At 56.2% G+C, this 25,027-nt stretch overlaps 1 protein-coding gene across 3 annotated transcripts in view; it reads right to left on the bottom strand.

Moving 5' to 3' along the window:
* Nucleotides 1-22,391, bottom strand: part of BICD2 (BICD cargo adaptor 2) — a 56,197-nt gene extending 33,806 nt beyond the window's left edge. The window contains exon 1 of one of the 3 annotated variants that reach the window (XM_087444819.1): nucleotides 22,088-22,391. In XM_087444819.1, the coding sequence (XP_087300945.1) occupies nucleotides 22,088-22,327 (240 nt within the window). In that variant the 5' untranslated portion in view covers nucleotides 22,328-22,391. The remainder of the gene's footprint in view (nucleotides 1-22,087) is intronic. The other 2 variants (XM_004442731.3, XM_004442732.3) reach the window with 2 other exon arrangements.
* Nucleotides 22,392-25,027: the final 2,636 nt, after the last annotated feature.

Genomic DNA, 25,027 nt, shown 5'->3' with positions numbered 1-25,027 from the left:
CATCTCAAAACCTGCCTCCCAGCCAGGGGAAGCACTCAGAGCAGTGGCATTCGCCCTCTGACTGGGGTGTCCAGCCATGGGTGTCCCAAGGGCGCCCACCGAGGGCCTCCAGAAACCCTGGGCCTCCACCCCACCCTGCCCACAAACCGCCCCAGCTGCTCTGGGGAAGACGGGTGACACCCTCCTGGACGACAGGACACTCGTCTGGGCGTGGAGGCTGTGATGGCGCCTTTGTGATGTCCCCCAGGGGCTGCCCCAACTGCAGGCGGGCTGACGCCGTTCCTGACAGGTTCCCAGCCCACACCCTGCCCACTGCTTGGAAGCTGCCCAGGCCCTGCGAGCCCCGGGGTGAGGTCAGACCAGCCTTCCTTCAAGTCCATCCACACCCATGTGGATGCTGCACACACACCTGGGGCTGCGGCAGGGCAGTCGTAGGGGCTCCGGGGGCAGGGTTTCAAAGTCAAGCGTGGTTGGAAGGGGGCCCACAGCAACAGAGCAGCATGCGGCACGTGAGGGCACACTGGGCAGGAGGTCCGGGCTCTTTGTGAAGCATCTGCCCCGGCCCAGCCCACCCGCTCTTCTCTCATCCCCACTCAGCCTCGGCCTCCCCCAGGAACCTCACCTCCCCCTCCCCGAGCTCCCCCAGGCCATCCCCCTGACCCAGCATTGAGGGTGACCAGTGTTGTTCACAGCGTACCCAGCCCGTCCCTGAGTAAGAATCGTGTGACTGAATCCAACAACCCAGTCCCCGGGGCAAGGGGGAGTAGAGAGACGGGGTCTGGGAGGTCTGGGCAGGAGGAGCCTGGAGGCTGGGCCCAGACCACTCCAACAAGAGCAAGGAGGCATCAGGGAGGACCCAGAGGTCCAGGCTGAGTGAGCCCCAAATCCGGGGGAGGGCGCTGGTGATGCGTGCGAGGGTGTAGCAGGAGCAGCTGCCCCAGAGGTGCTGGCAGGGCAAGGACAAAGACAAGACCCCGAGAGAGCCCGAGGGCGGACGCAGCCTGCACCAGGTGCCGAGGGCGGTGTGGCGCAAGACGCGGGGCACCCAGACAGCAGGACACAGCATGGGAGGGAAGCGCAGGGCTCCCACACTGCGGTTCCCACCAGGGGTGTGCTGGGCTGGAGACAGCAGCGCCAACCACTGACCACTTGTGAGGGGGGGTCCGGGCAGGGATGGTGCTCCCATGGGGACAGTCACACAATAAACCAAACCTCTGCTCCCCCAGAGGCTGGGACCCCCCAGTGGATGGGCAGTGCCCCTCCTGCCTCAAGAGGAACCCACACCTCCAGAGCTGGCATTTCTGACTGACATCAACATGCCGAGATCCACAACAGCGCCAGGAAGGAGGCAGCACACAGGAAGCCTCAGAGAGCCAGCCCTCGCTCTGCTGTCCAGGACCAGGCCTGGGCCCCCACCACCGCAACAAGGACGAGATCCAGAGACAGAAGCAGAGACAACAATCACAGACAATGGGCTTCCGCTGACCACCTGACGAGAAGCGCTCCTAGACCGGGGTCGGCACATTGCGGCCCCACAGGCCACGTCGGGCCCAAGCCTGGTTCTGCAGGGAATGGTGCACTGGAACACAACTGAACGGGGAAGCTGATGTGAGCCACCATGAGGCTGGGGCCACTGCCTTGAGAGCATGGGTGTGAGGCCTTGGGCTCAGAGAGGGCCGCTGGGTCCCAGGCCCACACGGGGTCAGCAACCTGACAGGGACAGAGAGCCTGGCGCCCACGAGGAGTGTGTGGACCTTCCAGGCAAAAGGCCCCATCCACCTCTCCCTAACCCACCCGGCTCAGGGCACAGGTCCCCTCGGGGAGAGAGAAGGTCCCCCAGAGAGGCCAGGGCCTAGACCTTGCCCCACCCCCAGGAGAGGAGCCCGGTGTCCCTCTGAGGGGGGGCATCCAGGTCTCTGCAAGCTGGAGACCCAAGAAAGCCCGGGTGTAGCTCAGCCCGTGTCCAAAGGCCCGGGAACCACGAGCGCCAACGCCCAAGGGCAGAAGGTGGATGTTCCAGCTCAAGAAGAGAGTGCGGGAATGGGCCCTCCCCCACCTCTGGTCCATGTGGGCCCCCCACGGACTGGATGAGGCCTGCCCATAGTGGGGAGCACCCACTGAATCAGAGGTCCTCGCTTCCAGAAGCACCTCACAGACACACACAGGTGATGTCTCACCAGCTAGCTGGTGTCTCTTAGCCCAGCCAGGAGACACACAAAATTAACCACCACACAGGCATGGGGACTGTGTTACAACACAGTGGCTGTCTTGTCTGTTGAAAGCAGCGACAGACAACATGTGCAAAAATGAGTAGAACGTTATTTATAAGACCAGGTTGAAGGTCAGATGTGTCTTGAGGGTAGCAGTCCGCTGACCCCTGGACCGGCCAGCACCCCATCATTACCGGGCACCCACCTTCTGTGGCTCATTATAGAAACACTGTAAGAGCATGCTGGAAGGGCCCGTCCCCGAGCTCGGTGCAGAGGCGAGAGATGTGCATCGGATCAGAGCCTGGAAGGATGGGGGTGCTGCGGGTGCAGGGATGGGTGTGGCAAAAGTGCAGAGGCAGGGCAGTGGGCCAGGAGGAGATTCGGGCCCTTATACCTGCCTCTAAGCCCTAGACAAAAAGCCACCTTCCTCCTCGGCAGTGACAGACCCCAGCACCCAGTGGGCAGGAGAGCAGGTATGGGCACTGTGGTGCCCGCACGTGGCCCCCGAAATGGTTGTGAGTCGGGGCAAGGCCCTCCCCTCGCTGAGCCTGGCTGCATACTAGGCTATGTGTGGAATGCTTACCCCAGTGCTGAAGCAGCTGGTGGGACCCCAGTCCCGGTCAAAATTAGCCACGTCAAGCCCATTTACGGGAAGTGCCAGGGCTTGAAGAAAGACTCCTTGAGTGCTGGCCCCTCACCAAGGTGCCTGGCCATTCCTGAGGCCCCCACAGGGCGGTGTGTCTGCTCTGCAGCAGCCTCACTGTCTGCCCCAACAGGAGAACGGAGTGGGCATCTGTGCAATGAGCACTGGTCACAGTCCTAGCTCACGGAGGGGGACCCTTAGTCTCTGACACACCTACGAGGGGCGGGGCCCGGAAACAGGTCTGCATGGGGAGACTGAGAACAAGGCCCGGTCCGCCTCCAGCCAGGGCCTGGCTCCCTGGACAAGGCCTGCAGAGCAGGGCAGAAGCAACAGTGAAACCAGCCTGCAGGAAAGGCTGCTCTAGAGGGTCTTTCTTCCCAGACCAGTTGGGCCATCTGAAGTAGCAGGCACAACACACGTCAAGGAGGAGAAAATCCAATGAGGTAAGGTCAGTCCAGGAAGCAGTTTCCACCAGGGAGCTGGGATTTGGGATTCGCAACTCCTTTGCTGTTGGAATTCCCGGGCTGACCCAGCCCCGCCCAGCCACAGCAGGTCCCACCTCTCCCTGAAGGGCCACCAGCCTGCACCAGGGTGGGAACATCCCTGGAATTCCCGAGTCCCGCCAGCTGCCATGCTGGACCCTCTGCTGGGCTTCCTGCCCGATCCTCATCTGCTCCTGAGACCAGGACACTCCTGCCTGGCACCCATCTTCCTGTGCAAACTAGCTTCACAAGGACCTTTCCAGGTGGCTTTCAGCGCCCCCTTAGCAATAGCGTGCTTACCGCGTGCCTGGCCTCAGCTGGGCGCCGGTGGGGTGAGGACAGCAAACACTATCAGGTCCCCAGGACTCAGCTCTGTCCCAGCTGGACCCCAAAGCCTGGCATCCTGGGGAACCAGAGAATGGCCAGAATCACCCCTCAGCTCACAATGGGCCTGATTACTGACAGTGATGGTCAGCACCGCAGCCTCTCTACCCCAACCAGAGTGAGGAGCCCCTAAGGCGTCCTCGCCTCTTTCCCGGTTCAAAGTGGTGTCCCTACCAGAACCTCGCCCGGGGAGCAGCTCCTCAGAGCAAGTGTGCCAGAGAACCCCAAGGGGCAGGGCGCCGGCCTGGGGCAGGGCTGGGTCACCCAGCAGCTGCTCAGGCAGGAGGACCCGCCCTCACTCCACATGGTCACCATCTGCTGGCACACCTGTGCCTGCCAGACCCACGGGCCCAGCCCCACCTCCGCTGCAGAGCACAGACAAACCATGAACCACAAAGGCTGTAACTAACTCCTTCTGCCCCAAGGCGGGGTGGGCAGCCCTGGGGGCTGGTCAGGGAAGAAGAGATGGCAATGGAAGCTCACACCGCCGTGCAGGCTGTGCTCAACAGATACTGATGGACTGACGGACTTCCCCCAGAACCGGTACATCCAAGCCACAGGCTTCACCACGTGCTTGAGTCAAAGGGCACCCAGCAACTCTGAGGACTGGAAAGAAGACAGGCGGGGGGACCTGCGACGCAGGGGCGCACACGGCGTTTCCGTGTGGCCGGCTCCCTCTGTGCGAGCCCGTCAGCCCCAGGAATCAAACCCAAGACAGGGCTCAGGCCTGTGAAGCAGATACAGACACAAGCTCAACCCTACGATGTGAGATAAAGATTTTATAGCATTAAGAGATTAAAGTCTCTGTCAAAGGTGGATTAAACCTATCAACACTGAATCCACTGGCCCAAACAGCCTTGTACAAAATACTTCATAATGGCAGACACGCAGGAATGTGTCAACTAGGCAAAGAACTAGAGCTCGGGTGCCTGCAACACACAAATAAATCAGAATTAGCATCAACGTAGAGAAGACTCAACAGCAGGATGAAGGGCACCACTTCCTTTCAGGACAGAGCTTTTTCCTAAGGAAATGTGTCACAACAGAACAGAGGGACAGCACACAAACCTAAAAAAGGAAGAAACCACACACGTTATGTGCCATGGTAGAACAAAATTTAAAAATAGATTTCACAATCTAAATCTGAAACTGTTTTTAAAAAATAAGAGCTATTAAAAAATATATTAGCACACATGCAAACACATGGGAATTGATCTCTTGGATGATGTCTGTATCCAGAGGGCGGACAGAACACAACAGGACACGGAACAAGCACCTCCCGTCAGGACGTGGGGTCTCGGCCAAAGCGGCACCGGACTTGGGGAGGGGCATACTAAAAATACGCAGGAACTATAAAAAGAGACACGAAACTGAACACGGTAACGAGGCACAAATCTCACAAAGGGAAGTGACTCAACAAAACCCCCAATACAAAACAAAAAGGGAAAAGCAAAGCAAATCTAGCGCATTTTCTTGACCTGATAATGATTTTAACCAGGCTGATCGTCGGTGTGAAGCACCTGCTCCTAACCCCAGAACAGCAGGCTGGGCCCCCACACACCCAGGGCCGTCGTCCCTGCGCTGGGGGCCAGAGGCACTCGCTGTGGCAGGGCCAGGGTGGGCCCCAGATGTTCCCTGTCCACACCACGTCCACTCCCAGCACGAGACAGGACGGGGTGGGGGCAGTCACCACAGGCTCAAGGGGCACGCCAGGACCGTACAGGAGCGCCCCAAACTCTCCTTCAAAGGGGGGCTCAGGACACTGCAGACTGTGCATGCACACGCTCGGGGAGACCTCAGCAGGTAGGAGCAACAGTTCCCCTTGAGAAGCATTCACTTGCCTAGGAACACAAACCAGGAGCACCGTTCAATTCCATTCTAAAAACACTGATTTGGCACCTGCTGGGGATCCGGATGAGCAAGCAGGTAACCATGCGCTGTGTCAGAAGGCGAGCCACCGATGCCCTCGCCACAGACAGACTAATGTTGAGAACCGAGCACAAGACGCAGACGCGCTCACTGTGACCGGGCCTCGCCTCTCACCTGAAGCTCCAGAAACACGGTGGGGTAACTTTCTTTCTCAATGTCACCGAAGCTACAGCAAAGCTCCCTAGACAGACGTAAAGCGAGGGCAAACACTAGCAAAGCAGTAATCCACAGCAGAGAAGCGCTGGAGTCGGCCCTCTACTGAACGAGGCGAGAGCCTCTCCCCACACTAGAGCCGAGGAGGACACGTGGAGTCCACGTGGTTTGCAGGTGGTGACTTTATCTAGAAAGGGCACTAAGAAGCACCTCCAGAAAGGTCATTTAGAGATCTCCAATCCCTCCAAAAGAAATTCTGTCGGCTTAGGAATACATAGTAAACTACCAGCAATTACATTTACAAACTCAACGTCAAAAAAACCCTGGACACTGAAGGAAGCTGCCCCAAACCCTCCGGGACTGCTGAGAGCCACAGAAAATTTATCTAGACCACTTAGCAAGCAACAAGACTGCCTTTTTCTCCACTGAAAATTCTTTGAAGATATAATTCACATACCATAACATTCATCTTTTTAACATACACAATTCAGTGGTTTTTAGTATATTCAGAGGGTTGTGCGACCATCACCACAATCTAACTCCACATTTTCATCACCCCAAAAAGACAACCTGTCCCCATTAGCAATCACTCCCTAGCTCCCTGCCCCCAGACCCTGAAACCCACCAGGGTACTTTCTTTCTCTATGGATTTGCCTATTTATTTAGGACATTTCATAAAAAGGGGACCACATAACATGTGATCTTCTGTGTCTCCCACAGAGCATGTTTTCAAGACTCATCCACATTGTAGTGTGAACCAGCACTTCTCTCATTTTTATTGCCAAACACTATCCCGTTGTAGGGACGGACCACGTCTGTCCCTCCATTCATCTGCTGACGGACATTTGGGTGGTGTCCACCTTGGGGCTGCTGTGGACACGTATGTACCCGTGTCCATGTGGACATGTCTTCAGTTCCTTGGGGCACACACACAGGAGTGAACTGCCCAGTCACATGGTAACTCTGTGTTCAACATGCAGAGGAACTGCCAGACTGTCTGCCAAAGCGGCCGCGCCATTTTCCACTCCACCAGTGGGGTATGTGGGTTCCAACACTCCGCGTCCTTGTCAACACTTGCAATTGTCTGTCTTTTGATTTTAGCCATCCTAGTGGGTGTGAGGTCTCCTCCCACTAAAAAAAATTCATACTAGTAACAATAATAGCTACCACTCTTATCAGTCTCCATAAGTATATTATTTCCCTTAGTGCCTATCTCAAGAGTTCTCAGGAGAATTCATGTTCCTACTTTACAGAGGAAAGAACTAAGGCTCCAAGAGGCCGAGGCCTCAGCTATCCTGGGCAGATGCACACCTGAAACTCAGGGCTGTCCCTACCCCCTTGTGCCAGCTCATTCCACAGCACGAGCATCAGAACCACTGCTGGAGGCAGGAGGGTATCTGGAATACATAAGAACCCTACACATCAGGAAGAAAAAGGCAGACTCCCCACAGAAAACATGGCGAAGGTCTGAACAGGCTCTTCACCAGAGGGCCTCCAAAGGGCCAGTGAGCAGGAGAGGTCCAGGGGAAACGCCATCAGCACCAGGATGGCGCCCAGGACGCAGGGATCCGAAAGGCCAGGATTTAACACGGACAGCCCCCGTGTCAGCGGGCAGGTGGCGAGAGCCAGCAGTGCCCCACTGCTGATGCAGCTACCCTGGAGAGCGCAAGCCCCCCCGCCCACACGGCAGGAACCCATGCCATCCACACGCGTGTTCACAGCCGCATGGGGCCCAACAGCCCAAACCCGGGTGAGGAAGCATGACGTGTCCACACGGAACCCCCCCTGTGATGCGTGCCAACAATCTGCAAATTCAGGCAATGGCGCCCCACAATACAAAAAGCCAAGTGAACACACGACCCAAGCGCTGTGGGGCTGTCGTCGGTAAGTGGACGGTAAGTGGACGACAAGCAGGCTCGGGCTACGGGGCAGAGCCCGACGTCACCTCGGATGGGCGTCAGACAACAGTCCTGGGACGCTGACAACACGCCGCGTCTCCCTCTGCGGGGCCGTGGGGCATCAGGCTGTGCAGTTATGATTTGTGTAGTTCCTATATTTTCTTACACTCCAATAAAAGCTCATTTTAATAAAAAAAAAGAGTGCAATATAACAATCATCAAAACTACTATAAATAGGGTTTAAAAATAAAGTAAATTATATCTCAATAAAAAGTAAACAAACAAAATGATTTCTGAAACTGAATACGGAAACAGAATCAAACCATTATAAAAAACATCGGAAGCCGTGCTCCACTTCGGCAGCCCAGGTTGGCAGGTTCGGATCCCGGCACGGACCTAAACCACTCATCAGCCACGCTGAGGCGGCGACCCACGTACAAAATGGAGGAAGATCAGCACAGATGTTAGCTCAGAAAAAAAAAATATCCAAAGCAATCCAACAAGGACACAGTATCTGAAACGTTATCCAAGCGCACAACACTAGAGAGAGAGACGCTCAGAGAACAGACAGCAGATGAGCAAGCGTGCCCAGTGACGGTGCACACATGTGCTCTACTGCACGGAATCAGTCGTGAGATGAACAGAACCCAGACCAAACGTACCCCAGGTCTGCACATACCCCAGGGAGCCCAACTACTCATTACAGATGAAACGCAAGGTATCAGAGACGCAATGAAAGACCAACTTTCCATAAATGCACTTCAGCAAAAACCTGATATGAGAATGGAAGTCCAGTCAGGAAATGGGACAAAAAATGGACTGCAGGTTCCCCCGGGCCATATGCCTCCCATCCCCCTACACGGGCGCATGGTCTTGCTGGCAGCTGGAGAGAAACAACTGCCTGACGGGATGGCGTCAGGGGAGAGGAGTGTGAGACGGGCTAGAGCCAGCAATCAACGGGATGCATCCAGGGCCTCATGCAGCACCCAGAAACAGAGCAGCTCCGAGGGCCAGCCCACGGTCTTGCTTGGCGGGGCCAGCTCTGTGCCCGTGCCCCAGTCCCTGCCCTCCCACCAGAAACAGCTGGGGGTGGAGAATAACCCGAGGCCTGTGCACGTCACAAGGTGAGCCCGTCACTGCGTTCACGGGAGGGATCTCTTTTCACAGATGAGCCACTGAACTCTGAGAACAAGCGGGGCGGCAAGAAAAGGCAAGAGAGAGGCAGAAGAAGTCAGAGGCAGAACCAGGACCTGGACCCATGGCCCCGCTGCTCAGCTGCCAGAGCCTCAGAATCACCCAGGAGCCAGAAACATCCATTGCAGGTGCAGGCATACCTGTCAGTCAGCCCCTCCTGGTCCCTGGGTCTCCAGGTCTCAGGCCTTGGAATCTGGAATGTTCTGGCTTACTGGGGCAGTGCCTGTTAATCCCCAGATCTGGCTGAGGCTGCTCATGCTGGTCCCCAGCCCTACTTCACAGGACTTAGAGAGATTATCCCCCTCCCAGCACAGCCCTGCCGCCCCTGGGCGGTGGGTAACTGAAGCAGCAGAGCCCGTGAAGGGCCTGGCCTTTTCACCAGGGGACCACGGTGGTCATCTGTGCGTATCTCTCCGGGACAAGGGGAGATGGGCTCCGCTCGTAGGAATCACCAAGAAAGGTGAGAGTGCAGGTCCACACAGAGCGTTGCACACAGCTGTTCCCAGCGGACATGCTCCCAAAAGCCAGACGCAGTGACTCCGATGTCCACCAAGGGGAGGTGTTGGTGACCCAGGCACCACGACTCGGGCACGCTGCTCAGAGAGAAGGCCAACCATCGACACGCACAACTCTGATGCCCTCAGAGAAGGCAGACAGACGTTGGCCAGTCCATCCACAGGTATTTACTGAGCCCTGCTGTTTGCCAGGCGTGGGCTTGCCCACTCCAGCCCTGCACCATCAATACAGACGTCTAGACCAGAACCTGAGCACTGCGGGGAAGGCCGCAGGGTCCCCCTGGGCAGGGTGGGCTGGAAGGCACGTGCGAGGGACGCTCACCACAGGGCAGCCGTGGGAGCACAGACTACTCTGCATCTTCTTACAGGCAAACTACGCTCCAATGTTAAAAATGAGAGCTGCTTACAAGACAGAATCACCTGGGCAACAGCCCGAGTAGCTCCGGAAGCATCTGTATCTCGAGGTCAGAGGTAGCCCTGAAAAATGCAGCCCGCCACTGGAAGAGGGGCTCAGGTGGTCAGCCCCAGGGACAGCAGGGGCAGGCAGGCAAAGCACCAGGGGCTACTCCGGCAGCTTCTTCCTTCCCTGCAGAATTCCCTCAGTCCAATGCCACCCTCGGCCAGCGCGCCACCATTTCAGTTCACAGATGCAGAGAGCAGGTGGGAAAGGCAGGGCCAGAACCCCCAGCTACTCAGTGTGGGCCAGGGTGGTGGCGCGAGGTGGCTTCTCACACGGGAGGGCGGGCCTGGTGTGTGGGAACACCAGTACTGGTGCCTCTGGGCAGCCCACGCCTGGCACCGAGTGTGTGCCTCCTGTGAGGTGCAGGGCTGGAGTGGGCAAACCCACGCCTGGCAAGCAACAGGTGCTCAGTAAATACCTGTGGACGGACTGGAGGACCAGGAGGACGTGGGGCACTGCAGGGGGGAAATGGGCCCACACCACAAGTGGGTGGACAGGACAGCAGGTCCAGGGAAGGGACAGGTGCTGGGCGTCTGCTGAGGGAGGCGAGGGACAGGCCCTGCAGGTGTCTCCTCCCTACCTCTCTTCCCCAGCCAGCAGGGACACACCCCCAGTGACTTGGCAGCAGGAATGGCTCGCAGGCTCCCCCCTCTACCTGGATTTGCCCTCAGCTCACACACTCCTTCAGAGAGGGGTCCTCACCAGGCCCAGCCCAGGGCGGCTAGTGGCCCCCAACACAGCCAGGGGACACAGACACAAGGGTGGGCCCACCCATCAGCACGTGGACGGGGGCCGGCAGCATTCCTGGGCCCCCACTGTGGACCCAGGCGGAGAGATGTGGATAAATTCTATAACCATGCAGACAGAAGCAAAGGGACACTCCACCCAAGTGGGCAGGGAAGGTTCAGATCCCACGCGTTAGCTGCAGCAACCGGATGAAGTTCCCAAACTCCTCTTCCCATGGATCCCTCCAGGAGCGTGACTGCTCCTGATTCCATCCATCTTGAGTGTGGCCCACACTCTGGAATTTCTGAAAGCTCCCAGGCAACCTCAGGAAACAGATGCCCCACCCTGGCTCCACATACGCTTGCACTGGAACCCAAGTCAGCTCAGAAACCGGAAACAGACCTGTTCACTACAGGCTCTCACGGACCCGCCAACCACCCAAAGGGACCCCCGGGGAGTGCTCCATGAGACCTCAGCTCACCACCCTCGGCCAGCTCTTCCTACCCATTCCCACCTGGTGGGGGAGTTCAAGAAAACCGTGCAAACCCACTCCTCATCCTTGCTCAGAGGGCGTTTCCTAAGCAGACGGTGGTGGTGGGCGCAGCTCAGACCCCTGGGCATTTTCGGAGGCTGGCTACCACCCCAAGGAGACAGAGGCGGGTGTGAACCTCACGTGATCTTCACAACAGCCTGCAAAGTAGAAACCTTTATCACTGTTATTTCACAGGTGAGCAGACCAGGGATCAGCAAGGCCAGAGGGTTCACCTGAGGAGCACCACAGGGCTTCTCACTCCAAAAATCACTTTTCTTCTTTGTAGCAAAGTGGTTCCCATAGCTGGGGTGTCCGAGAGGGGTGGAGTGTGCTGGGGAAGGGTTGGGGTAGGGGTGGAGTGTGCTGGAGGTGGAGCTGGGCCCAAGGAGCCCCGACAGCCTCACCTGGCAGAGGGGCAGGGAGGAGCCTGGGAAGGCTGCACAGGTCCCTGCAGGAGAGGGCGGGGCCTCCTGAGAACCGGGGGCTCCTCCTGGGAACCGGGGTCAGGACAGAGGCTGCAGGTGCACCTGCACACACTCTGCCCAGCAGACAACCCTCACCTATCAGCCCAGCACACCAGGAGCCCACCCCCACCCAGACCCTCCCAGGCCCAGGCAGGCACATGTGTGTGACATCTGTCCTCCACCAGCCACCCTTCCCACTGTGTGGCTTCTGGCCTCAGTTTCCTGTGAGGGTCAGCAGAAGGGACCTGAGTTCCGGTGCCAGCACAGGGACAGAGTGGGGCTGTGGTGGCTGTCGCCGCCCCCACGCCCTTCCCATCACCCGCGGAGCTTCCCAGCCACCCTGGGCAGCGTCCAAGCACTAAGCTGCCTTTACAAACTGGGATGCGCTCCTGGGCGGGAGGGATTTAGCCAGAATCAGGCGCCGTTTAGAGAAGATTATACCCTGATTGCCTCAGTGTCAGCAGACAGGCTGCTGGCCAGCTGAGTCCTGGGGCTGGCGGCTGTCCCCACCAGCCCTGGCTCCTCCACCCGGGGACACAGAGGCCAGTCCTGGCGCCTGAGGACAAGCCCGTCTTCCACAGCCTGCAGTCAGGGCAGCACGGCAGCTGTCTGTCCCATGTGTCCCAGGCCGTGCAGGACAGCTCGGCAGGCACAGCCAGCGGGACGACGAGGGGCTGGAAACACCAGGAGAGCAGCCGGTGTTCTCATCTCACCTCTCATCTCAGCACGTCTCCTCACTCATCAGCCCCGTTCTAGAAGGAGACACTCAGCAAGCCTCACGGTCAGCAAGTGGCCAGGGACTCTTAGTCAAGTGTGTCCCTGCACGGACCCACAGTTCTGTGGGTGTCGGGACAGGAGAGGAGCCTGTGAGAGGCGAGCGTGGGCTGTGACGATGACTCGATGCTCACTCTGCCCAGAGAGGCTCTGAAGGCAGACGGGCCTGTCAGCAGCTGCAGCCAGGGTGAGAGAATGGGTCTCGGGCCAAGTGCCCCCACGTCTGACGTTCTGTCACAGTCACCCTAGCAGGGTCAGCCCCAGGAGCCTCAAGGGACCCATGCAGCATCACCCACCATGAGGGGTTCCCACACCCTGAGGAGCCAAGGACTCTGCTCCGCCCACGAGAAGAGGTGAGAACTTGAGGATTGGGGCGGGATGGCCAGATGCTGTGCTGAAGCCGGGAGTCTGGTCTCCCAGTCTCTCCCCTCCTCCCACACACCTTGGGGTCACCTGGAGGAGTGAGGCCTGTGGGATCCTTCCTGTGCTGTCTGTGACCCATGCATGTGTACATACAGACACGCACACAGGCACGTGCGCACACGTCCACTCTGTCTCGGCGCAGGCACAAGGGCTGACCACCCACCGCTCCTGACGCATCCTGGACGCCCTCTTATATAGACGCCTGGGGCCATATCGCAGCCCAATCCCCACAGCACCCGCACCGCTTAAAGTCCCAGCAGTCACCCTGTGAACCGCAGCTGAAGAACGTGCCTCTGGCACAGGCGCGCTCCAGCTCCAGCTCCAGCTCCGTCTGGGCCCTGAAAACAGGCAGGCATTCCAGACTTCAGCTGGTGTGGGCACGGAGGGCATCCCACAGCGGAGGCGAGACATTGACGCCCAGAGAACACAGGGGAGGAGGTGCGCTCGGCAGCGAGAGCCTGCAGGAGACCCTGACTTGGCCAGCCTGGCGTGTGGAGCACCACCCACACCAACCATAAATCCAGTGGGTCCTGCAGGCCTGTCCTGAAGCCAGTGAAGAGGAGCAGTAGGCATTTCCGGGGTGAAGTCCAGCCCTAGCACCCCGGGGGGGGCCCAGATCTGGGGGCATGGCAGGCTGGAAAGGGTCTCCAAGGGGGTGGTGGGCACCTGAAATGACAGTGGAGGCACCCAACACCCAAACGGGGCGCACCTATCACACTTTCGGAGGGACCTGTGGGGCAAGAAGCTAGTGAACGCCCGAGCAGGACTCGACCCCAGGTCTGACCAGTGGCTAACTCCACACCCCGCCCCTAAGTGCTGCCTGGGTCAAATGCACAAGGCTAGTCAGTCAAGCAGCTCACCAGGAGGTTCACCAGGAGTCAGGTCGACACTGACCAAGCTGAGCCCACATGGAGGTCCTGTGGATGGCTTTAAAGCACGAAGGCACAGAAGAAGCACGCTCATCTTTTGTCAAGAATCTAGGGGCCAACCTGGTGGTGTAGTGGTTAAGTTCATGCGCTCCGCTTCGGCAGCCCGGGGTTCGCAGGTTCGGATCCTGGGCACCGACCTATGTACCACTCAACAAGCCATGCTGTGGCGGCATCCCACATACAAAGTAGAGGAAGATGGGCACAGATGTTAGCTCAGGGCTAATCTTCCTCACCAAAAAAAAAAAGAATCTAACCAACTTGACCAGTGATTTTTCTTTTCAACCATGTGCATTCTATTACTTTTTCTCAAGATTAAAAAAAAGGGACTCTCATTGACTGATGGTGACTGGGACCAACCCTGCCAGTCCAGGGCTGAAGACCCAGTCAGCAGACCCCAGTCAGGCATGCAGATCACACAACACAAACCACAGGGCTTAAGGGAAAAACTTATCAGTGACACATAAAATGCTAGAAACCTAACAAAACCAGAACACACGATCAGGACAGTAGGGTACTGGCGAAAGGATAACTGCATGGATCAATGGGACAGAACAGAGCACCCAGTAGGCCCACACACATACAACCAACTGATTTTTGACAAAACAGCAAAAGCAATTCCACAGAGAAAGGACAGTCTCTTCAACTACATCCACATGCAAAAAAATGAATCTGGACACAGACTTTAGACCTTTCACAAAAACCAGCTCAAAATGAACCATACACCTAACTGTAAAAAGCAAAACTCATAACTTGTAGATAAAAACATAGAAGAATCTATGTAACCTTGGGTTTGGTGATGAAGATCTTAACACCAAAAATGTGATCCATGAAAGCAAAGTGGCATTAAAAGTAAAAATTCTGCTCTGTGAAAGACACTGTTAGAAGGAAAAGGTAAGCCACAGACTGGGAGAAGATACCTGCAAGATAAGACTTGTATCCAAAATAGATAAAGAACTCTTAAAACTCAACAATAAAAAACAACTCAATTTTAAAATGAGCAAAAGACAGAACAGACACCTCACCAAAGATATATACACAGCAAATAAGCACACGAAAAGATGCTCCACATCATATGTAATAAAAGAACCGCAAAGTAAACCACAATGAGATGCAACTACACACCTATGAGAATGGCCAAATCCAAAGCAATGACGCTGCCAAATGCTGGCGAGGCTGTGGAGCAACAGGAACTCTCACGGCTGGTGGGAACGCAAAGTGGTGCAGCCACTGTGGAGGACAGTTCGGTGGTTTCTTATAACACTAAACATACTCTTACCCTACGATCCAGCAATCATGCTCCTTGGTGTTTACCCAAAGGAGCTGAAAACTTATGTCCACACAAACACCTGCACACGGATGTTTATCGCAGCTTTATTAATAATCATCCAAAACTGAAGCAATCCAGATGCCCAGTTTGAATAAACTGAGCTACAGCCAGAGAACAAAATATTATTCTGTGATTTAGAAAAAAAGAGCTATCAAACCACAAAAAGATCCAGATGAGTCTTAAACGCTATTTCTAAATCAAAAAAGCCAATCTGAAAGGGCCCCATGCTGTATGATTCCAATTATGTGACATTCTATAGAGGCAAAACTATGGGGACAGTAAATCAGTGGCTGCCAGGGGTTCACGGTGGGGGGGGGGTGAATAGGTGAAGCACAGGGGATTTTTTTAGGGCAGTGAATCAATTCTGCATGATACTGTAATGGTAGATAAATGACATGATGCATTTGTCAAAACTCAGATAACTTGATGGCACGAAGAATGAATCTTAATGTATGCAAATAAAAAAAATCATCTAGAAGGTCGGGGGATCCCAGAATGGAAAACAAAATGTGGCAAAACAATCTAACTGTTTTACCATGGATGAAACCACCTCACTGATGGGAGTGAGAACAAAGTGCTTCTTGAGGAACTTACATGGAAACAAGTGGAGTACCTAAGACCAAAGCCAAAAGGACTGCACATGAGCACTGCGCTCTAGCTGAGAAACTGCTCCCAGGGGTATAGGTCAGCAGTTCCGACCCCACTGTGAGGTGCGCTGGAACGCAGCGGTCAGGGGACTGTGGCAGGTGGAGAGCTAGTGGTCTCCCTGTTGGAGGGAGGTGAGCAAGGGGAGGCGGAGGGAACGATCCACATGGGGAGGGATCAGAGCCGGAGGCATCAGTGTGAACTCATGCTGAGCTTAGTATACATACAGGTGGCTGCATCTAGCAATGGTTTGGATGTGTGTGTAAACACGTGCTAGTGTACACACATCTATCTCCTGGCTCTGTCAGCTGAGAGGGTCCAGCAGCAATGACACTCCAGCAGCAGTGAGCACACCCAGCACCCACATCTTGGCTTCTAACACCTTTCTCCAGTAAAGGAACCAGGGATCCTTGGAGAAACAGCTGATTCCAGGCGCAGGGAACACACAGATGAGCCTGGAGCATCTCGTGGTGCCAGAAAGTAAGGAGGTGCTCAAAAAGAAAGGGATGAAGGGAAGGGGGAGGGAGAGGAAGGAAGGAAGGAAGGAAAGAACGAGGGAAGGAGGGAAAGAGGGAAGGAAGGAGGGAAGGAAAGAACGAGGGAAGGAGGGAGAGAGGAAGGAAGGAGGAAAGGAGGGAGAGAGGAAGGAAGGAGTAAAGGAGGGAGAGAAGGAAGGAAGGAGGAAAGGAGGGAGAGAAGGAAGGGAGGGACGGAGGGAAGGAAGGAGGGAAGGAAGGGAGGAGGGAAAGAAGGAAGGAAGGAGGAAAGGAGGGAGAGAGGAAGGGAGGGACAGAGGGAAGGAAGGAGGGAAGGAAGGGAGGAGGGAGAGAGAGGAAGGAAGGAGGCAAGGAGGGAGAGAAGGAAGGGAGGGAGGGAAGGAAGGAGGGAAAGAAGGGAGGAGGGAGAGGGGAACAATCACAATGATGGTGCGTCAAAAGGCAGAGCAGCCAAATGAAAGGGCTGCCAGGGCCCACAGCTGGAACAAGTTGAGCAACGAAATAAAGCAGTATTAGATCATAACCCAAATATAAAATAAACATCCATGAATCCATACCGATATAAATGAACGGAAGACTAAATAAGTAAACGGGAAGAGACAAGCCTCCCATGCAGAAAAATTCCAAATAACGTATGTAGATTCTGCCCTCGAGGAGGGAGCATGACCCCTGCTCCTCGGGTGGGGGCTGCGCAGTCTGAAGGGGGAGAGCACCCTGACAGTGGAGGCGTCCAACTCACACCTCAGCCAGGGAATCAAGGCCGACGTCAACGGGGACGAGCCACGGACCCCTGACAGGCTCAAGGAGAAGGGCACTTCACCGCCGGTCCTCCTCCCCAAACCACAGTCCCACTCTAATTATGAGAAAAATATCGACAAATCCCAGTGAGGGACATTCGACAAAGTGCCTGACTAGTCCTCAACGCTGTCAAAGTTACCAAAAACAAGGAGAGTCTGAGAAACTTGAAACAGCAGGAGCCTGAGGAGACATGAGGACCAACTGCCACGTGGATCTGGATGGGGTCCTGGGGCAGGTAAAAACTCAGGAAAGAGGAGTCAAGGATGGACTCTGGTTACCAAAGCGGCATCGACGGAGGTTCGTCGACTGTTAACAAATGTCCATGCTGATGGCAGGCGGTCCAGACAGGCAAGCAGGCACGGGTACACAGGAACTCTGTACCATCTTCACAGCTCTTCTGCAGATCTAAAACTATTCTGAAGCAGCTTATTCTTACAAGTCACCAAAAAAAGGGAGGAGAGTTTTACACATGTTAAATAGTTAAAACACAAAAATGCTGCAATGCACGCACTTTATCTTGACAAAGCCCTGAGGGCTGGCGCTGGGCGTGGCGTCCCGGTGGGGAAGGCGGTGTCTGAAACTGGACGGAAAGCAGGTGGGTGGGTGGCAGGGTGCAGGTTCTGTGTTCGCCTAGTGTCTTCTGGGAACTAAATGGCACAGAAGCAAATGCTAAATTCTCATGCTCACGCTGTTCCCTCCAACATCAACCACTCTGGAACGAACTCCCGTCTTCAAAACAAGTGCTATGGCGGAACAGACTGCTTCACAGAAGAAGAAATCAATCAGACCCGAGGGACGCGACAGCACTTCTCCTCACCACTGGCCACGATGACGGTCGGAGGACACTGTGCTGGCGAGAACACAGACTTGCTCGTAGCTGCTGCGTGAGTCTGCACTCGCCTGACTGGGTGGAATGTCCATAATCTCAGCCTCTGCACCAGGCGACCGGGTGACAGCAGGCAGGGCCGCGGGTTCACAACTGTAGACAGCCCGCCTGGCGCACCCCGTTCCAGGGGTCAGTGTCCCCTCTGACCATCCAGGGAATCCCTCAGGCTGGGGGACAAGCCGGGATCTCTGCAGTGCATGCCAGACAGGGTGTGAGGGGAAGGAGGGAGGAGAGCACCCAGGCGGCCCAAGGAGCAATGACAGGGGCCTGCAGAGTGGGGTCCCAGGCCACCCTGACGCCATCACCAGGGGAGAAGCTGCTCCACTGCCAGGGCTTCAGGGAGGGGACTGCTCAGGGGCACATCATGCCTTGCTGACACACAGCCCTCACTCTGAGACCTGGCATCTCCACCTGTGGAACGGGGACAGGACAGCTTCTCCCTCCTGGTTCAGAGACAGCTAGGCACCTCTCGGCGTCCCAGTCAGGACACACTGGATGGGTGACCATGAGCCCCTGGGCGGGCAGAGGAAACACAACAAAGGCTGGTCTAACAAATGAACTGGAGAGCGGCAACGACCCAACAATGCAAAAGCCAGGCCTTGCACCAGCTGAAGGCAGCAGTCCGCCAATTTTTTAAAAAAGAAAAAGAAAAGAAAAGTCAAGCGTGAGGTGCCTGGCCTGCTTCGGTTGGGTGGTGACCCTGAGGGCTGGTGTGCGGACTGGAGGAGTCAGTGGGCGTGGGGAGGCTACAGCAGGAGCAGCTCACCTACAGGGGTGAGGCCGTGGGACTCAACGGGCTCATAGCCATGACTTCCACACAAGGACTTGGATGAGAACCTGGTGCCCGAGGACCCCTTCCAACTTGGTCCGGGCTCTGGGCCCTCCTCAGTCACTCCCACACACCCCCAGCTCTGCTTCCTCTTCCCCTGGGAGAGAAGATCACAAGAGGGAGGAGAGGGAGGGAGCGAAGGGAACAGAGCAGCTGCTCCCACCAGCTCTGCCCCAGCCCTTCATCCTGCAGGAAGGAAGGGACACCCCGGAGTTGGGTGCTGGGCTCAGGCAAGTCCACAGGCGGCAGAGGAGGCTCCGAGAAGCGTCCAGGCCTTGAAGCGCTGGCAGGAGAAGGGTGACAACAGCAAAGGTAGCAGGGATAGGGAACAGACGAGGGGAAGCAGTGCATGCCGCCCTCTGAGAGACGCAGCAGGGCTGCTCCAGACCACGCTAGGACAAGGAACAGAGGCCAGGTGACCGCCGGGACGGCCGGGAGGGGATCCAGGCCCAAGTTAGGTGGAGGCAAGGAGCCGACGACACCAGCCAGCAGACACTTACTAAGTCAGCACTTGCCGGGTGCCGGGCCCCATGCCCAGCCTGTGACACTTGCAGCTCACCAAACTCCACCCACTGCTTCCCCAGACCTAAGTGCACAGACCAGTTCCCAAGGTGACACAGACAGCATCGAGGGCGTCCAGACCCGGTCTTCCTGCTTTCTCGGGGATCCCAGAGAGGATGGGGCTGAGACTGCACCAGGACCCCACCCCTGGCCTGAGGCATGCTCTCCAGCCCTCACATCCCCACCCACAAAGACCACCCAGTCCTGGGACCTGCCTCAACCCTGTAGGCAAGAGCTGCCACCCCAGCACACCTGTCCCCTTGAAGGTGCACCTGAGGACACAGAGCGGGGTGTCCCACGGCCACTCAGGACAGGAAATACCACGTGGCTGACCAAGGTCCACCCGATTTTCTTCCCCACCATGGCGGGGAGTGGCACAGTGGGACCTGGGACAGAGGGGGCCCTTATTAAGCCAGGCTCAATCACCAGCAAAATGATTAGGCAAAACGGGCCAGCGGGTGCCCCTCAAACACACACCATGGTGTTGGCAGGACACAGACAAGGACATACACATACTCACCAAGGAAGAAAGGCTGCAGTGCCAGCTCTGCCACCCACTGGCCCACCACTGGACCTTCCTCAGCACGACCCCACTCAACCGGGACCAGCCAGCCAGCATCCCTCCCTCAGAAACGGCATTATCTACAAATGCCGGCAGGAGCACAGCACCTCCATTTGTAGCACAAACTGTAAGTAACTGGACCCATTTCAGTTCAAGAAAGAAAGTTTTAAAAGAATAAAGATGGTTCACTTCACAGGAGAAAAAAGAAAAGACCCAATGAATATCATCTCCTTAAGTCTTGGTTTTTAAAATAAGAATTAACATTTTCAAGCATGACACTGGCCAAAACCCAACAGGTTGACAAGAGCCTGAGCTGGCCTGGGTGTGAGTGAACTGGTGCGAGCTTTCAGACAACGTCTACCGAGACGATGCACCTCCCCCAGCTTCTGCCGCAACTTCTAGGTGAACCGATCTCACCTCACCTACAACAGGGAAAACTGACGGTCAGGACGGCGGGGCAACCTGTCCAAGGCCATACGGCCAGCGCGGGCAGGAGCCAGGAGGTGACACCAAACTAAGCAAGCAGGTGCCTGAAGAACTCCAGCCTCCTCCTGGTTCCCCATGACCCACCCTCCAAACACATCCCACAAAACCGAGCCAAGATTCTTGCATTGGCCAAAATGTGTTTGTGAAAGTCAAAAGCTGACAACTGAAAGATCCCTAAACTGGGATGAGTTCCGTCTGCAACAGTCCCTTCTTACAGCAGACATGGATGAGAACTTGTGAATGTACAAGGGGACTGTGCACGCTGCCAGCAGGGGCTCAGGAGAAACCCTGAGGAGAAGGCAAGGGCTGGGCCTGCCTCTGAGCTGCGGAGAGTGAGCCCCATCCCAGGAGACCAGAATGGGGCGAGCGTGCGCTATTTCCTATGCTCACAGCTCCCTGGCCTCCCTCTGCAGTGGGTGCATCCCCCCACCCCACACACATCCTTGCAGGAGGGACCACATGTCACTCCTCTTGTAGATCCAACACCAGCAGAGCCTGGCGCCAATCCGTGCTGACAGATGACAGGACCGTGGGTCGTGGGTCAGATGAGCCACCACCTGCCCCCACTCCCCCCAAATCATTTATTGATGCTAACAGAGCACCTGCTCTGCCAGGCATGGATTTAGGCACCTATGAGGATTAATTCTTTCTCTCCTCTTTACTATCATAATGGGTTCCTACTGGTCCTGCAGTGAGGAATGGAGGCTCTGAACAATCCAGGCACCTGCCCCAAACCACTAGCAGCAGAGTTGCCGGAAGGTGGGCGGTTGGAGAAACAGCAAGTATGGTGGATCCTGAGACCAATGGCCAAGAGCCCACCTGGACAAGGGAAGAGTCAGGTGGGGAAGGGGCACGCTGTCATAGAAACCGACAGGCCACGTGCCTGACACCACACTGGGCCTTTTCAAACACACGACCCTCAGACCAACCCTTTCTGCGTGGGCAATGCCGCAGAAAGAGAAGCTAAGGCCCCTGCCCACAGCCACATCACCAGCAAGGGGCTGGGCCTTGGTCCAAATCTGGGTGTTCCACCCAGAAAGCCACTTCTCCCTCCCCACCCCCTACCACAGAGCGGGGGAGTCAGGAGGACTGGGAGAGCGGGTGGTTAAGTCACCCAGGAGAACTCCTTCAGGAAGGACTGCCCGGCTTTCTCCCTGCCAGCCTCTCCGCAGCCGGGGGTCGGACCTCCCCATTGCGGAGTGGAAACCACACAAGGCTCCCTCCTGACAAACACCCACAGACCTGTCACCCGCCCAGAAGGAAGGGCCTGGGAGGGCGGCAGGGACAAGAGGTGGGTGGGAGAAGCACAGATCCCAGAGAAGGAATTACGGGCGTGGGGAGGGCGCCCAGGTCAGCGCTGAGCCTGGGGAGGGGACTGAGGGACCCCAGCCAGCAGGGACGGCCACATGCAGGGCCAGCACCCCTCCCCGCCTCAGGGCGCTCATCGAGGCCGCTGAAGACAGCTGCACCCAGGAGAAGAGGTGACCTGCTAGAAATGATGCGGCCGTGGCCTAGCCTTGACCTGCACCCATCCCACGCCCCCATCCCACCGGGAGACCAAACACCGCAGAGGACGCACCGCCGCCCCGAGGCCTGCCGGAGCAGGAGACACGACCCGCTGCACACCACAGCTGGGCCCGCCGGGCACGCCGGCCCCGGGCGCCCGGTGCTGGCCAGCCTGGCCCGGCGAGGGGTCCGCTCGGCCCAGCTACGGGGGTCGGCCCGGCCCGGGGTCGGGGTCGGGTCGCGGTCCGGCCGGCCGGCCGGCCCTGCCCCTCACCTCCTTGAGCTGCTCCATCTCGCCGCGGACGGCCTCGTAGTCCACCTCGAGCTCCTCGAACTGCAGCTTGAGCTGGTGCTTCTCCTCCAGCACCGCCAGCCCGTACTCGGCCGCCTGGATCTTCTCGCGCGTGGTCTCGGCCAGCTCGTGCGACAGCCGCTTCACTTCGGCGCGCAGCCACTCGGGCTGCGCCTCCATCACCAGCCGCGCGTACTCCTCCTCCTCCGACGGCGCCGACATGGTGGCCGCGGCCCGGCTCGCGCAGCTCGCACCGAGGCTCCGGCCGGCTCCCGTCCCCGCCGCCGCCCAGCCCGACGGCGCCCGGGCCGCCGCCGCGCAGCCGCAGTACGCTCCCCGCCGCGCGGGGCACTCTGGGGGCGGCGGTCCCGTCCGCGCGACTACACGGCCCGTCGTGCCCCGCGCCCGCCCGTCCCAGCCCGTGATTGGCCCGCGCCCCGCGCTGGGCAGCCCCTCCCATCACCATCGCCCCGCCCCCGCCCCCTGGGGCATTGTGGGGGCTGTAGTCCCGCCTGCGCGCCGACTAGAAGGCCCGTCGTGCCTCGCGCCTGCCCGTCCCCGGCCGTGATTGGCCCGCGCCGCTGCCGTCGCAGAGCCGGAAACACTGCTACCTTCCGGCGCCCGCGTCCTGCGCACGACGACTCGGACGGCGGGGCGGGCGGAGCCTAGGACGTAGGGGTGGAGCGATGGTCGAGCGCGGTGTGGGGTTCTAGTAGGAACGCGCGCGGACCCGCATCCGGGGAAACGGGCACGCAGGGGACGACCGCCAGTGGGATGCGACAGGCGCACGGCGTGTTTCCCTGCGGGTCTGCCGGTCCCGGGACCCGACTCAGGACCACATGGCGTCCGGCCCGGGTCACGCTCGCGGGGCCGCGTGTCCTCTCGCCCCCCGCGTCGCGCGCAGGCCGGGCCGTGCACTCGTGTGTCCTCGCGGCCGGAGCGGAACTCTGCCGGGTGGTGCTGCGTCCTGCGTCCGGGAAGGAGGCGCGATTGCTTCCCCGAGGTCGCCGCTGGGTTTCCCGCGGCTGATACCCCGCGAGAGGACGCTTTGAGACGATGCAAATATCCTGTCGTGCCTCAGACCTGAACCCACTAGTTTTCGTTGGTGTTTCTTCGCTAAATGAATTATTACCATACTATTTTTTTTTTTCTATTTCCATCATTCCTTCTCCAGTTACTAGCTTTGCGTTCTAGGGAAGACAGTCCACTCATTAGCGGTGTGGATCCATCGATTCTTATTTTACTCAATGAGTTACCACCCATTACTCTCCTTATTTACTTAGATGCTCAAATGGTGGCAGATTGAGCCGGTGGGAGCTCCACCAAGCTGGCTCCGTGTCCTTCAGCAGGTCATAATTTGTTAGCACTTCCTTGCTCTTTGGCACCGGTTGTTCCAGGATCTTCTTATACTCTCAGTATCCCAGACCTGGAATCACCATTTCTCCAAGGAGCCTGATTACGTTTAGTCGTTTAATGTATGAGGAGAATGTGTCATAATTTTACTTGTGAAATTAAAAAATAATTTTTAAGGCGTTCAACCACAGTAGGAGTAGGTTGTCCAAGCAGCGTGGTTTACCTGGGACTGTCCTGGTTTTAGCCCTGAAAGTCCAGAGTCCTGGGAAGCGCTCAGGCCTGGGCACACCCTTCAGCCTAAGTGGGAGAGATCCTTCGGAAAAGAGGGGAGAAGGACCAGGTGAGCTATTGGCTATTCAGGGTCCCTTGAGATTCCATATGAGTTATAGGATGGGTTTTTCTATTTGGCGAAAAATGCTGTTGGGATCTTGATAGAGATTGCATTGAATCTGTAGAAGTTTTTGAGTAGTAGTGTAGTCTTAGCAATATTGTCTTCCAGTCCCATTTACACAATGTCTTTCCATGTGTATGGCGTCTTTAATTTCTTTCAGGAATGTTTTGCAATTTTCCATATACAAGTCTTTTGCCTCCTTGGTTAATTCCTATTTTTTTTCTTAAAGCTATTGTAACTGGAATTGTTTTCTTAATTTCCTTTTCAGATTATCATTAGTGTATAGAAATGCAACTGATTTTTGTGTGTTGATTTTGTATCCTACAACCTTGCTGAATAAACTGTTTATTAGCTCTAATATTTTTTTGCCATGAAATCTGTAGTGGTTTCTACATATGAGATCATGTCATCTATGGACAAAGATAATTTTACTTTTCCCTTTCCAATTTGGATGCCTTTTATTTCTTTTTCTTGCCTAATTGCTCTGGTTAGGACTTTCAATACTATGTTGAACAGAAGTGGCAAAAACAGGCATCCTTGTCTTGTTCCTGATCTTAGGGGGACAGTTGTCCATCTTTCACCATTGAGTATGATGTTCACTGTGGGTTTTTCACGTATGGCCTTTACCATGTTGAGGAAGTTACCTTCTATTCCTAGTTTGTTGAGTGTTTTTATCATGAAAGACTGTTAGACTTTGTCAAATGGTTTTTTGCATCAATTGAGGTCATCATATGGTTTTTTCCCTCTTCATTCTGTTAATGACCACATTAACACATTAGCATTACATTGGTTGAGTTTCATATGTTGAACCATCCTTACATTCTGGGAATAAATCCTATTTAGTCACCATATGTAATCCTTTTAATATGCAGCAGATTTTGGTTGGCTAGTATTTTGTTAAGGATTTTTGCATCAATATTCATAAGGGATAAGTGGTCTGTAAGGAATGTATTTTTAAAGGTATATGAAAGTCATCCAACTCCCTTGGTTAAGATGATGGGGCTACATGGAACTGAACATGACACGATGTTAAGAGGAGGAAACGGAGAGTCCTTGTGCTTGCAGCTCTGGAACCGGGCCTTGCACACTCCTGCAGAGCTGGAGGAGGAGAAGTGGAATCACTGGGGTTTGAATGGTGGTGGGAGTGTAGGGAATTATTTTTCCTTGAACATTTTTTA

The sequence above is a fragment of the Ceratotherium simum genome, chromosome 20, assembly GCF_057802395.1.
Source record: "Ceratotherium simum simum isolate JZ-2026a chromosome 20, ASM5780239v1, whole genome shotgun sequence".
Lineage (NCBI taxonomy): Eukaryota > Metazoa > Chordata > Mammalia > Perissodactyla > Rhinocerotidae > Ceratotherium > Ceratotherium simum.
This window is presented reverse-complemented; position numbering and strand designations above follow the sequence as displayed.